A 15,139-nucleotide genomic window follows, 5' to 3' on the forward strand; every position below is an offset into this window, starting at 1 on the left:
AGTTTACTCGAGACTCATCTAGTAAGTGAATCCTCTCACAGCAGTAACTTGTGCAAAACCAAACTTCAGAGCGCTTTGAAGATTTAAGTCACTCCATGAAACTGAACACGGTTAGTACCTGTTCATTAAATCGACTAAAGACCCCTTAATAGCAGAAATGGTTCTTATTCATCACGTAATCACTATGGTTCCTCTATTTGTTGGGGGGCTGCTGTAAATGTTTCACAAGGGATTGTGTTAGTTTGGTGGTTTTGTTCTTGAGAAAATGACATCAGGTATTTTTTCCCTTATGCAAAATGAAAGGATATTAGAACTCTTGCCAAAACTATAAAAGATGTAAAGTGAAAAAGCAAGGTACAGGACAGGCCACAAATAGTATACATTTTGTAATGGAGGGGACTAATAATTAGTGGTTGCTTGCATATGAATAAACCCTGAAAGTACTTTGGGGCAGGGATGGGGCTGGAGAAATGGATGGATGCAAGACAGCATGGAGGACATTACATACTATTTTAAACTTTTAAGGACTTTTTAAGATTTTTAACAGAGATCACAAGTAGGCAGAGAAGCAGGGAGAAGCAGGCTCCCCGCTGAGCAGAGCGCCCAATGCTGGGCTCTATCCCAGGACCCTGAGATCATGACCCGAGCTGAAGACAGAGGCTTTAACCCACTGAGCCACCCAGGTGCCCCTTAAGGATTTTTTTTAAAGATTTTTATTTAATTAAGAGAGCCAGAGTGGACAAGTGGGGCCGGGGGAGGGGGGGGCTGCAGGAGAGGGAGAAGCAGACTCCCTGTTGAGCAGGGAGCCAGATGCAGGGGTGGATCCCAGAAGCCTGAGATCATGACCTGAGCCAAAGGCACTCAACTAAGCCACCCAGGTACCCCTAAAGACTTGAGAGCGTGCAAGCAGGGGGAGGAAGGGGGGGGAATTTAAGCAGACTCCCCACTTGAGTTGCGGGGAGCTTGACACAGGGCTTGATCCCACACCCTGTAATCACCTCAGCTGAAATCACGAGTCAGACACTTAACTGACTAAACCCAGGCAGGTGCCCCTATTTTAACCTTTTTCTATATCTTAAACAAGTTGTGTTACCTACTCAAAAAATTAAAAATAGAAAAATATCATGGGAAAATTGTAAAAACAAGTTCTAAGGCAAATTTTTAATTCTGAGAACCTTATTACACAGAAATCTCCTATCTATGCCATAATGCAAAGTATTAGTATACAAAGGAGCTGTGTATAAGGATGTACTTTGCAACAGAACAGCAAAAATCTAGAAACATTTTGGTGCATAGGTTAAATCATAGGGCATCCATACAATGCAAAAGCAAGAGCATTAAAAAGAATGAGGTAGATCTAGATATGGTGACATAAAAAGATGTCCATAATTACACAGCTTTTAAAAAGCTGAGAAACTCTGTTTTGTGAACGGTCCTATTTGTTACACGTACATCTGTGTATACTAGAACCTCCAAATTTTTGTACTGAGATTTCTTACCTCCAGGACACTAGAATCACTGAGACTGAAAACCATGACTCCTCACACCCTCATCCAAACTAAAAAGAACCCCTCTCCCGCCCACAAAAAACACACACTATTTGGAATGCAACAACTTTATTGAAAGCAAAGTGCAGTGAATTTTGTCAACAGCTTAAAAGGGGGAACTTAAGACACCACCCCTCAAGCGCAGAACCAGGTGCAGAGTGGACTCCTTCTGGATGTTGTAGTCGGACAGGGTGCGCCCATCTTCCAGCTGTTTCCCGGCAAAGATCAACCTCTGCTGGTCAGGGGGGATGCCCTCCTTGTCCTGGATCTTCGCCTTGACGTTCTCGATGGTGTCACTGGGCTCCACCTCCAGGGTGATGGTCTTACCCGTCAGGGTCTTCACGAAGATCTGCATGCCCCCTCTGAGGCGGAGGACCAGGTGCAGAGTCGACTCCTTCTGGATGTTGTAGTCGGACAAGGTACGCCCATCCTCCAGCTGTTTCCCAGCAAAGATCAACCTCTGCTGGTCAGGGGGGATGCCCTCCTTGTCCTGGATCTTCGCCTTGACGTTCTCGATGGTGTCACTGGGCTCCACCTCCAGGGTGATGGTCTTACCGGTCAGGGTCTTCACGAAGATCTGCATGCCCCCTCTAAGGCGGAGGACCAGGTGCAGAGTGGACTCCTTCTGGATGTTGTAGTCGGACAGGGTGCGCCCATCCTCCAGCTGTTTCCCAGCAAAGATCAACCTCTGCTGGTCAGGGGGGATGCCCTCCTTGTCCTGGATCTTCGCCTTGACGTTCTCGATGGTGTCACTGGGCTCCACCTCCAGGGTGATGGTCTTACCGGTCAGGGTCTTCACGAAGATCTGCATGCCCCCTCTGAGGCGGAGGACCAGGTGCAGAGTGGACTCCTTCTGGATGTTGTAGTCGGACAGGGTGCGCCCATCCTCCAGCTGTTTCCCAGCAAAGATCAACCTCTGCTGGTCAGGGGGGATGCCCTCTTTCTCTTGAATCTTCCCTTTCACATTCTCGATGGTGTCACTGGGCTCCACCTCCAGGGTGATGGTCTTACCCGTCAGGGTCTTCACGAAGATCTGCATGCCCCCTCTGAGGCGGAGGACCAGGTGCAGAGTCGACTCCTTCTGGATGTTGTAGTCGGACAAGGTACGCCCATCCTCTAGCTGTTTCCCAGCAAAGATCAACCTCTGCTGGTCAGGGGGGATGCCCTCCTTGTCCTGGATCTTCGCCTTGACGTTCTCAATGGTGTCACTGGGCTCCACCTCCAGGGTGATGGTCTTACCCGTCAGGGTCTTCACAAAGATCTGCATGCCCCCTCTGAGGCGGAGGACCAGGTGCAGAGTGGACTCCTTCTGGATGTTGTAGTCGGACAGGGTGCGCCCATCCTCCAGCTGTTTCCCAGCAAAGATCAACCTCTGCTGGTCAGGGGGGATGCCCTCCTTGTCCTGGATCTTCGCCTTGACGTTCTCGATGGTGTCACTGGGCTCCACCTCCAGGGTGATGGTCTTACCGGTCAGGGTCTTCACGAAGATCTGCATGCCCCCTCTGAGGCGGAGGACCAGGTGCAGAGTGGACTCCTTCTGGATGTTGTAGTCGGACAGGGTACGCCCATCCTCCAGCTGTTTCCCAGCAAAGATCAACCTCTGTTGGTCAGGGGGGATGCCCTCCTTGTCCTGGATCTTCGCCTTGACGTTCTCAATGGTGTCACTGGGCTCCACCTCCAGGGTGATGGTCTTACCCGTCAGGGTCTTCACAAAGATCTGCATGCCCCCTCTGAGGCGGAGGACCAGGTGCAGAGTGGACTCCTTCTGGATGTTGTAGTCGGACAGGGTGCGCCCATCCTCCAGCTGTTTCCCAGCAAAGATCAACCTCTGCTGGTCAGGGGGGATGCCCTCCTTGTCCTGGATCTTCGCCTTGACATTCTCGATGGTGTCACTGGGCTCCACCTCCAGGGTGATGGTCTTACCGGTCAGGGTCTTCACGAAGATCTGCATGCCCCCTCTGAGGCGGAGGACCAGGTGCAGAGTCGACTCCTTCTGGATGTTGTAGTCGGACAGGGTGCGCCCATCTTCCAGCTGTTTCCCAGCAAAGATCAACCTCTGTTGGTCAGGGGGGATGCCCTCCTTGTCCTGGATCTTCGCCTTGACGTTCTCGATGGTGTCACTGGGCTCCACCTCCAGGGTGATGGTCTTACCGGTCAGGGTCTTCACGAAGATCTGCATGCCCCCTCTGAGGCGGAGGACCAGGTGCAGAGTCGACTCCTTCTGGATGTTGTAGTCGGACAGGGTGCGCCCATCTTCCAGCTGTTTCCCAGCAAAGATCAACCTCTGTTGGTCAGGGGGGATGCCCTCCTTGTCCTGGATCTTCGCCTTGACGTTCTCGATGGTGTCACTGGGCTCCACCTCCAGGGTGATGGTCTTACCCGTCAGGGTCTTCACGAAGATCTGCATGCCCCCTCTGAGGCGGAGGACCAGGTGCAGAGTGGACTCCTTCTGGATGTTGTAGTCGGACAGGGTGCGCCCATCCTCCAGCTGTTTCCCAGCAAAGATCAACCTCTGCTGGTCAGGGGGGATGCCCTCCTTGTCCTGGATCTTCGCCTTGACGTTCTCGATGGTGTCACTGGGCTCCACCTCCAGGGTGATGGTCTTACCCGTCAGGGTCTTCACGAAGATCTGCATTGTCTGTCACGAGAAAACAAAAACAAAGCACCCCCGACTGTAGCAGACAACTCGCATGGGAACAGGATCCTACCACTAAGTTACTGACGGTCCCCTAAAGAAGCTAACTAGGACAATAGGAGAGGCTGCCCCCAAGCCAAGCTTCCGACCCCTGCGAGGAGGAAAAAGCACAAGACCGGAGAAGTGAAGGCGCGCGGGACTCACTTATGTCCCCCTCCCTCCTCACTGATGTCTGCCCCGGCCAGTTCCGCAGGGTCCTCCCCGGGCCTAACCCTTGCGTCCCGCAACCGACCAGAGTCAGCTCCACACACAGGACCAGGCAGCCCCACCCGGGATTGTGAGCCCACAAAGGGGTGACATCACGTGACCGGCGCGGCGAGCGGGTCCCCTCCCCGAGCACAGGGGCAGGACTGCGGAGTGGCCCGCGCGTTTAGTGCCCACTCGCTGCGACGAGCCGCGGAGCACCCTTCGGCTTCCCTCCCTCACACGGCGCAAGGAGCCCCGTTAAGGCCTCACGGGCCCGTCCCGTTTTCATCCACTCACGACCACCCCCTCCCAGGCTTCTCCCTCCAAACTCAGCCGGCCTCACAGCCCCCGCTTCTTCCAGTCACGGATCCGAAGCGGCCGCCATTTTGCTGCAACCCTCCCCCTCAGAGACCTCCGCTCCCGCGCCCCGGGAGACGAAACGCCTCCACCTCCGCTCCGCCGGCAGCGCGCCGCTCGGCCTCCCGCCTCCCCTCCCCTCGCCCGGCCACAAGACCCCCGGGGAGCAGAGCGGCCCACTCCTCACCAAACGGCTGTGACAACAGCTCACACACAAACACGCGAAACGATCTCCCGGCCGCCACGGAACTGCCTGCGCCACACCCGGCGCCTCCTTATATAGTAATCGGTGGCGCCCCTCCGATGGATCCCTCCGCAGAAACGCCGAGAAGGGACTACTTTTCTCACACTTCCTGCCGTCCGGAGAGAAAACTAGTGCCCCCCTTCCCCAAATCAACTAAAAGCCCCTCCCGATAGGTTTACCTGTCAAGGATGGGCTGTAGACTGAATCGGCTGAGTAAGGGGCCGCCGTCCTTGAAGCCCGCGCGGAGGGATCAGCGCGTCAGTTGAGTGCTACGCCTACGGACGTGGCCGGCGCTCGATCTCGGGGGCGGAGGCACGGGGGAGGGGAGGGAAAGGGCCCTCGGAAAGAGCGAAAACCCGGCGCGGAGTCCTTAGGGCGCCCGGAGCGGGCTGTCCCCGCCGGACCCCGACGCCCCCTCCCCTCGGCCGCAACGGTCCTCGCGGCTCTCGAGACCCGCCCTGGACGGAGAGGGGTCTGGCGTCGCGCGCCCCTCGCCCCTCTGCGAGCTCAGGGGTCTTCACGCCGGGGCACGCTCCGACTCCGTCCCCTCCCCCACTCCCACCCCGGGCTGCGGCGACCCGCTCATGCCCCCCCTCCCCCGCGCGGGCGCGCGGACAGGACGGATGACTAGACAGATCAGGGCTTGGAGGTGGGCCAGGCCTGGGCCCCCCAGTCCGCGCTCGGGGCAGAGCGCCCCTGGGGTGGACCGGGGGCGGGCGGGGGAGGCGGGCGGTCCCTAAGCCCAGGTCTGAAAAGGGGAGCAGAAACCCCATCTGCTGGAGGCGCCTCTGGAAGCCAACCGAACTTTCTAGATTGTTCTTTGGCCTTCCTGTTTCATCTGCGCCACTTGGGTTGGGAAGGCTGTGCTTGACTGCAAACACGGAGGCGTCCCATCTTCCTAAGTGTCGGTCCTCGGGGGAGCTCAGAAGTGCACCCTAAATACGCCCGAGGTTTTAAACACCCTAATTAAATCCCAGCTCTGTGCATTTGTGGTTGAGGGGAGAAAAAAAAACACCCTAATATCCCAAATAGAAAACTTCATTCTAGGGCAAAGTGCAATGTGGATAGAAAAAGAGTAAATTGCCAGCCAGATCTTTCTCGTTTTGTGATTTGTAGGTGTCCTTTCTCCAGCGTATTTTTTAATAAGTGTCTTAAAGACTTATGAATATGAAAAAATATATATGTATGAATATGGTGAAAAACAAGAGGCTTTTGGAAGCTTACAGTGAAAAGTTTCCCTCACATGCTCAATTTCCCAGGCACTGCCCCTTCTGGACTCTTCTAGAAATATCCCCCATTTCTACAATATAGAGAGGAGAAAGATATTTTAATTTCTGTACTCAAAGCTTTCAAAAAAAAAAAAAGGAAAAATTGCTTTAAAAATGTTCTGTCAGGGGTGCCTGGGTGGCTCAGTGGGTTGGGCTCTGCCTTCAGCTCAGGTCAGGATCTTAGGGTCCGGGGATAGAGCCCTGTGTCAGGACTCCGGGCTCAGCGGGGAGCCTGCTTCCCACCCCACCCCCCACCTCTCTGCCCACTTGTGATCTCTGTCTGTCAAATAAATAAATAAAATATATTTTTTAAAGTGTTCTGGCATTTAAAAAGGATTCATTCCTGTTTTAAATTATGAACGTTGTAGTATTTCAACTTTCCTAAAATGTGCATCAAAATGAAATTGTGTTTTCTTTTTTGACCCATGTATGTAGGTATTTTTGAAAAAGGCCTGAGGAAGTTTCAAAATACTTTAATCTGTGCAAATTTTAACATTTTTTCAAAGAATGAATTGTTACTGGAAAATTAAAATGAATAGTAAAGACAAAATGTCGTGGGTTTTTTTTTTTTTTTTTTTTTTTCAGGTTAGCAGGAGACCCCAGTAACTTCCAATCCAGGCTTTTATGAAGGTTATTTCTAGAACGTTTTAAAGGAACAAAACATGGGGGATTCTTATAGGGGTATTTCCTCCCAAATTTTGGGCAGAAGTTTCAGAGAACCAAAATGTCCAGGTTCTTTCTAAGGTGACCAGGCTTAGCTTCATACCACACCCTGCTCGCTTTTGGCTGTGGCTTTTGCTGACAGCCTCGTGATTCATGTTGTTTAAAGGCTGAGTCACGAGCTTTGTGACATAGCTTTTTCCAGAGTACAAAAGGTACAGAGAAAAACAGGCCTGATTTCAGAGGCAGGGGAGGGAGAAGAGGAAGAAAAAAGGCTCAGAGGGTGGGAAGTGGGTCCCAAGTGAGTTATCTCCAAGGAGAAAACAACATTCTTAGGAACACTGGTGTTGTCTCTAGCAGGAAAAAAAAAAAAAAATGCTCTGAAACACCCCTGCATTCCTTAAGCCCAACAGGGGTTGTGTGAGAGCAAATAGAAGTAAACATTTGTGCAAGGGCACTGGGGTGACAGGGAGGGGAAGAGAAAGTGAGACAAATGGCTGGTGTTTCCCTAGATTCTCAAGCAGGTGATTCTCAAGCAGGAGTGACTTGGCCCCTCAGTGGACATTTGACCATGTCTGGAGACCATTTTTGGTTGTCCCAACGGTAGTGTTAGCAGGGAGGAGGAAGTGCCACCGGCATTTGGTAATAGAGGCCCTGGAGATGCTGCTGCGGGTCCCCCAGGACACAATCACCCAGTCCCACATGTTAGTAACGCCAAGGAGGTTGAGCAACCCTGCCCTACAGGGGAATTTTGTTGTCCTCATTACAACTGTTTTTCTGTTTGCCGAGAAGACCTCCCAAAACCTACATGTCCCACTTGGACCCAGGAATTGGATATCAACTCACGTCCCTGAAACCTAAAATCCCCTGACCTAGAATGTAATGTGCTAGAATGTGCGAGATCCAGGGTGAGTCACTGGATCCATTTTCAGTTCCTTCCACCCACAGATCCGGCCTTTGCAAGTGCCCCAGAAGAGATTGCTTCAGAGGGCCACCAATGCAAAAGCGACAGAGGCCCAAGTAACACGGCGGGATTGGCGGGCAGGGTTGAACACGTGATAGGCTGAGCTCACAAAGGGCCTGGGCGTTGGGCTGCTGTAGGGCGGGGTCGAGGGGGGTGTTACCGATGAACCGGTCCCTGTTTATCGACCTGCCTTCCTTCCGCGCAGGATTCGGTTCCATTGGAGGTCACGACCATATCTGGAACTTAACTCAGCGTCATGAGAAAGTCCAAGGGCACCAGAATCAGCAAACATTCCCCGCCCCCAAGAGAAAGAGTGAAACCAAGAGCTGGCTGGGAAACGTTTGCCTTGCTTTGTCATTGGTTATATAACCATAAAAGGTAGCCAAAGGTTTGTGCAGTTTAGGGGGGAAGAAAAGCTCGAGGGACTCTGTCTTTTCGCTGTTTACATGAATACATTTGCATTGTGCGCTCCGTGTTAAAAATAACCAGTTTCATCCCCCACCAGGCAGGAAATCAGCCTGTAGCTTCAGTCCTCAGATTTGCCTGCTTTAGGAAGATTGAGAAGTTAGTCTACAGGAGATTTGTTTTGTCCTTAATTCGTTGTTTTTAAGCTCTGGCAAAACAGACACATGACAAAATTTAACCATTTTTAAGCAGACAGTTCATTGTGTTAGGTATACTGTGGGGACGGAAATAATTTTCCCTTTACCCTCTGAGTTCTTAGCTGAGACCCTGTAATGAAAGATTAACGAGGGGGGGGGGGAAACACCCAGAAGTTTATTAACATGTATATTTCATGTATACATAGGAGATACCCAGGGGAAATGAATAATTCAGAGGTGGTTTTAGAATTTAGGCATAAATACTATCTTATAGGGAAGGAGAAGGGGAATTTAGGCCTCTCAGTGGGGAGTCCATGGTTTTTAGGAAAAATGAATAGAAAAGATGGAAGGTAGGATAGTTTGTGACAGTTTAGTGTCTTACTGATGTGGGAAAAACTAAGGCAGAAGAAAAATTACTAAATTTCCTTACTACCTGCAGCCCAATGACAAGTCCTTGAAGCAGGCAGAGTGACTTTCCTTTAGGGACTCAGCTGCCTTGACGCTGATACTTTGCTAAGGGTAAGGGCAAAAGATAGTCCAGGCCCAAACCACCTTCTCCCCTGCTCCAAACCTCAGCCCAGGATCCTGTAAGTCTAGTTTAACATATAAAAATTCCTTTAGAAATTTCCTTTATCTCTAAACCCCCAAGATACATGTTGGCCATCACCCCTCAAGCATATGGGCCACCGATATACATCTGAAGGGTCTCATGAGTAAGGTTTCATTAGACAGCAGGAAATGACTTTTTCTCCAGGTCCTGGTAACCTTCTTAGAGACTTAATTCCTAACCCCCTCCCAACTGGAAAGTATACAATGGGCCATTCTTCGTGACCCCATGGTAGCTCTTTCTACCCATGGGTCCTGTCCCCGTGCTTTAATAAAATCACCCTTTTCTGCCACAAACAGCCAGGAATTCTTTCTTGACGATCAGCTTCGAACCCTAACGTCTTTCCTACAGCATTACTTCTAGTCTCCTGTCCTGTGACAGGAGCCAGTGTTCCTTGGTTGGTGAGGCGCTGCGGAGGTGGCCCCGGGGGGCCGGGGGGGGGGTTGTCTACAACCAATGAGCCTGCTAGAAGGATCTGCATTGAGAATACAAGGAGTGTTCACGAACAGCCTCTCTCCCATCGGCTATTTTTCAAGTGACTTTAGCTAAAAAAAAAAAAAAAAAAAAAATCCCTGGGGGGTGTCTGGGTGGCTCAGTTAGGTAAGGGTCTGTCTTTGGCTCAGGTCATGATCCTAGGGTCCTGGCACCGAGCCCCACATCGGGCTCCCTGCTCAGTGGGGAGTCTGCTTCTCCCTATCCCACTGCTGCTCCCCCTGCTTGTGCTCTCTTGCTCACACACTGTCTCTCAAATGAATTAATCTTTAAAAATAAGTAAATAAAAATAAAATAATAATAATAATAATAATAAAGCTCCCTGGGGCACCTGGCTCAGTCTTTGGGCATCCAACTCCTGACCTTGGCTCAGGCTGTGATCTTGGCATTGAGGGATTGAGCCCCGCAACGGGCTCTGCAATCATCCTGGAGTCAGCTTGAGATCCTCTCTCTCTCTCTCCCTTTCTCCCTCCCTCTCTCCCTCTCAAATAAATAAAATATATTTTTTAAAAAAGTTCCCCATGCCCCCTTCAGAACCAGCACCTGGCATCCACTAATCTACATTCTGTCTCTCTGAATTTGACTACTCCAGCAATGTTATATAATGAACTTTGTTTTTTTAAGTGTAAAATAAAATGTAATAGTTGAAAATGACTTATTTCTCAAAGATTCACTACAACGTTTCTAGGCAGCTGCATTCCCCAACAAGCCTCATGGTATTTTTTTTCCTTGTCAGTGTGTTATTAGATATATTTAATTATATGGTACCAAGTAAAAACAGAAGCCTATAATTGGTTTCGCGTTAGGCCTGATTAACTTTAGAAATTACCCCAACATTTTGTTCCCTTAAAACCTTGTTGACATTTGGAGAGAAATAGCCTTCACAGAAGCTCCTTAGCTATCATCCAACTGCCATCCACCCAACTGGTAAGTCATCTTACAAATTTCGGTTTCATCTTAAAAGTGAACCCTTTATCAAGAGTCACGTCCCCCCAGATCTAAGACGAGAAGCTTATATGCTTTTTTAATTTATTTACTTATTGTTTTTATGCTTCAAACTATGAGGTCAAGTCACACGAGAGACAGGATTTGATGGGTGATAAATTCATTATTACTGCAAAGAACTGAACCCGCAGAATGCAACAGGATCCCTTCTTTCGGTAAAAACATCTTTGATCTTTAATGATCAAAAAAATACAGATCGTGTATAAATAAAAACATGAACAGTATGTGCATCAAAGCCATTCATTCATTCATTCACTCACTCACTCATTCAATTTGTGACCTGTTGCTGATGGATGAAGCAGGAAGCAAAATCCTGCCTGCCGGGAATGCTGGCTTCCTTTCTGGTCACTCCCAGACTGGCTGGTTATTAATAGCACAAACAAAGGGCAAGGGCCAACACAGTCAGATCTTCCTTATTTGTCCTCTGATGGAGAGAATCAGTCACCAGTGCTGGGAGCCTTGAACTGTAGTCACAGTGCCAGGAAAAGGACCCTGACCTCCCCAGTTGATCTTTCTCACTGGATCTCTCGGGTTTTAGTCATCAGATGATTTTTGCCTTTTTGTTTTTCTGCTAACAGCTCCCCTAAGCCTCTTCCAACAAAAGTACATCAGGAGTGTTACGGGTTTCAGAAAGGTAGGGTCATGCCTATCTTGAAAATCCCACCCCCCAAGTAGTGACTGGAGTTGTAATAATCACATATATGGCGCTTTAATGATGAAGAACGGGGGAAGAAAATAAGAATCAGGAAACAAAAAGACAAAACAGAAAAAAAGAAAACATAGTGGAGATGCCGGGGATCGAACCCGGGGCCTCATACATGCAAAGCATGCGCTCTACCACTGAGCTACATCCCCCGCCCCTCCTGCCTTGCTTTCTGAAATTCTCTGCTATACTCTATTCTTAAGATTTTCTTCCCCCTTGTTTTTCTAAGTTAAAATTTCATACAATTAAATATGTGTTTGGGTTTAGCATAAGCAAACCAAAATAAATCTTCCCAAATAGATCCTTTCTATATAGCCTTGCGGCTGAAATTCTAGCGGATATCAGGACTAAGGAACAAAAAGAAATTGACCTATATTTGATTGTTGCTCGTCACAGAAAAGAAGGGACGGGAAATGAGTTTCTTTCCAATAAATAAGGGTGTTGCCCTGATTGCACCTCCATCCAGAAGTGTCTGGTTCCCGGACCTTTAAAACCATTCCAGGGTGAAATAAATGATGGGGGCTAAGGACAGCCCTCGTGGTGATGAGCACTGGGTGATATATGGGAGTGTTGAATCACTAAGTATATTGTACACTGAAACTAATATAACACTGCATGTTAACTATATTGGAATTAGAAAACTTAATTTAAAAAAGTATCCCAATCTTCAGTGAGTTTGAGGTTTGCAGACCTTCCCCCTCCCAGAGAACTTTTCTAATACAAAAATAAGCAAATTAAAAAGAAGCAGATGCAGCGTCAAATTCATGGCTTTGAGGGAGGAATTGCTTTGCATAGCCCACTGAAAAGAACCATTTTTAACTGTCACTTAGCACAGTTGTGCAGAGTGCTTATGAAGCACCCCAGGGGAGAGAATATGTTGCTGTTGTGTCCTCCAAGTCCCCAGGGGGCCCCTCGGGGTGAAGGAACTGCTGAAGGCAAGGAGAGGGCAGAAAACCGGGTCTTCACCTTTTTCTCCTGGCGCTGGAGCTTTCTGGGCAAGAAACAAGTCACTTACTCCGATGGGGAAAACACACTCTGCCACCTCTGTGATTTCATATTCTCACCTCTCTGGGCCTCATCCATAAAAAGGGGATCTGATTAGTTCCTACTCCCCAGGGTGTGGGTGGCCATTGAACAGCTATGCCTGAAACGTTTAGAACAGCGCCTGCTACAAGGTCTGGCCCGCCTGTGGGTTCTCAAGATGACAAATGATACTGTTATTATGTATCATTATTATCATTATCATATCATTATTATATCATTATGTATCAATATATTATGTATATTACTGTTATTATGTATGAACTCCAGTGGAGAGACACCTTGGCCCCGCACAGGGGAATGTCACCATAGGTGATATTTTGGACGTGGTTTGGGAACGAGCTAAGGGACGGTGTTGGGTCCAGAAGGTGCCCCTGTTTTCTATCTTTCCACACTACTCTGCTCAGAACAAACCTGATTGTGTTCCTCTCTGCATAAAACCCTAAAGTCGAATTCAGACTCTTCAGTCTGGGCAGTAAGGCTCTCTGATCCACTTCTCTGACCTCAGCCCTTCTTCTCTCGCCCTTCTGCGCACACACCTGCCTCCCTGCTGTTCCACAAACACGCACCCTCCTTTGCACCTCAGAACCTTTGCACCTGCCCTTTCCTCTGCCAGCAGAGCAGAGCAGGGGTGCTCCCCAGATCTTCTGGTGAGTGGCTCCTTCTCACTAAGTCTTCAGCAAGACCTTCCTGGACACCTCACTAATGGGGTCTGCCCTTTCCATACACTCCCTAGTATGCCCTCCTACTTGTTTTGTTTTTACAGCATTTATCACTTTGGGAGACTTTTTATAGCATGTGTTTATTGTCTGTGTCGCAAACTCAGTAAGGCAGGATCTGGGCCACTCTGGTTCCTGCCGCAGCCCCAGTGCCTAGAACATGTTGGGCCTGACACCTAACACGTTTTCAGTAAATATTTGCAGAATGAATGTGTGTGTGTTGGGGGGGTGACCCCAGACAAACAAATCAAAGAGTAGGAGCCTGGGAAGGCTGACAGCTACTCAGGAAGGAGTCCGCAACGGCACTGACCCCGACCTCCTGTGTCAAATCCATAAACTTTTTTTTTAAGGGCCAGCCTGGGTCCTGGGCAAGATCCAAGAGGATGGAACTATCTGGGGGCAGAAGAGCATTCCTGGCCTTGAAAGGCGGCAGTCCTTTTTGGGGACAGCACCGACCAAACCGAGCACTTCACAGACGCGCTGAGGACACGCGGGAGATGGAAATACCGCCGCAGCGCGAGAACTTGGTCTTCTCATAACCGTGTGACACTGGGCTGGACCGTGACTGTAACCAGGTCCTCAGTGGGCGCCCGCCAGACCGAATCTCGCCGGCTTGTCAGTTGATTTTCCTCGAGTAAGGAGATTTCCGCACATGTGGAAGAATTTGATTCTTTCGGGAGAGAAACGGAAGGGGTAGAAAAAAATGTGTTCTGCAGCCTCCCCGTCGGGGAATCGAACCCCGGTCTCCCGCGTGACAGGCGGGGATACTCACCACTATACTAACGAGGACCGGCGTTGCTGCGGCTTCTTCAGGTGGCCTTTTTAAGGCACAAACGAGTTCCGCCGAGCATCAACACCCACCAAAGGGTTTTATATTTTATTCTTTTTTTTCTTCAAAACAGAAGAACAAAAGTCCCCTTCGATTCAGCTCCGTCTTAGAGAAGCTGTTCCCTGCTACGTCCTTGATTCGGTCGGGAGAATTCAGGGAGCAGAAATTAATAAACAGGAAGCCAAAATTAACGAGCAGACATCAGCAAACACGTAACACAGATTAATACGCGCTTAAGAAAAAGAGAAAAAAAAAACATCAGGAAAAGCACAGCCTTGTTGAAATTTCTCAGATTGCAAGGAAGTTTCCCTCCGCTCTGTCGACCGGTGGCTACCACTCGGAGCTTTTTTAAATAAACCGAAACCGGTTTAATGATTGGAAAGAATTAACTTCGTCTCTTCATGTGTTGTATTTTTTCAGCTCCGTTTCATGCGTGAGGGGGGGAGAAAAAAAAAAACTAGAGCTGCCGAAACCCGGGATCGAACCAGGGACCTTTAGATCTTCAGTCTAACGCTCTCCCAACTGAGCTATTTCGGCTGCTGGCTCTCACGTTTTACTCCGCTACTCCTGGTGGTACCGCCGGCCCTGGGTCGTCCACCTGGGGATCGATGCCGGGAGTGCAGGACAAGCAGGGACCCACGCCGCCAGGTTCGCAGATACCTACTCCTTCCTTCAAGGTCACCGCCTCCGAGACGACCTCCCCGATCTCGCCTCCCAGCAGGACCCCCAGCCCCTTACTGCTTGCTGTTAGCTTACATATTGTTTTTCCTTGTCCATTCTCTGTCTCCCCAGCTAAAATGACAGATCCCTGAGGGTCAGTTCTGTATCCTTCAAGGTCTAGAACAGTGCCTGGTACGTAGTATGTGCTTAATAAATATCCGTTGAATTAATGAACAAGTGAATGGATGAATGAGCAGTACCTGACTCAGAACCCCACTTTCTCAAGTCCCCTTCTGCCCTTGGGTGCAACTCCCCAAGCAGCCTAAGGTGGGACAGGGATGCTGACCAGCCAAGGTGTGTGTAGGACGCTTTGTCCAGATTGTGACTTTCCTTGGAGCAGTGAGTGACTCAGATCCTAGCACCACCGCCATACCTGTGGCACTCGCTCAGCTTCAAGGCATGAGGAAATCAACAGGTTGGCGTCCCGGTTTGGCGTTTTCTGCTTTGGGAAATGGAAGGGGAGTGAAGTCTGGAAGAGGATGTAGAGTGGGGAGGCTTCA

The 15,139-nt window shown here is 49.6% G+C and overlaps 1 protein-coding gene and 3 non-coding genes across 4 annotated transcripts; all 4 read right to left on the reverse strand.

Moving 5' to 3' along the window:
* Positions 1-1,599: 1,599 nt before the first annotated feature.
* Positions 1,600-5,080, reverse strand: UBC (ubiquitin C). Its single transcript, XM_032310133.1, has 2 exons — positions 4,973-5,080; positions 1,600-4,185 (listed from the first exon to the last, which is right to left on the reverse strand). Exon 2 carries the CDS (start codon positions 4,180-4,182, stop codon positions 1,654-1,656), a length of 2,529 nt encoding a protein of 842 aa, XP_032166024.1. The 5' UTR covers positions 4,183-4,185; positions 4,973-5,080; the 3' UTR covers positions 1,600-1,653.
* A 6,330-nt stretch (positions 5,081-11,410) lies between these two features.
* Positions 11,411-11,482, reverse strand: TRNAA-UGC. The gene has a single exon. It is a non-coding gene; the product is annotated as a tRNA-Ala (tRNA).
* A 2,325-nt stretch (positions 11,483-13,807) lies between these two features.
* TRNAD-GUC lies at positions 13,808-13,879 on the reverse strand. The gene has a single exon. It is a non-coding gene; the product is annotated as a tRNA-Asp (tRNA).
* Positions 13,880-14,383: 504 nt separating this feature from the next.
* Positions 14,384-14,456, reverse strand: TRNAF-GAA. Its single transcript has one exon. It is a non-coding gene; the product is annotated as a tRNA-Phe (tRNA).
* Positions 14,457-15,139: the final 683 nt, after the last annotated feature.

The sequence above is a fragment of the Mustela erminea genome, chromosome 13 (genome assembly GCF_009829155.1).
Source record: "Mustela erminea isolate mMusErm1 chromosome 13, mMusErm1.Pri, whole genome shotgun sequence".
Taxonomy (NCBI): Eukaryota; Metazoa; Chordata; class Mammalia; order Carnivora; family Mustelidae; genus Mustela; species Mustela erminea.

What these genes read in the sequence shown, in the direction of transcription:
- UBC (XM_032310133.1), bottom strand. Translation starts at nt 4,182, where the DNA reads ATGCAGATCTTCGTGAAGACCCTGACGGGTAAGACCATCACCCTGGAG.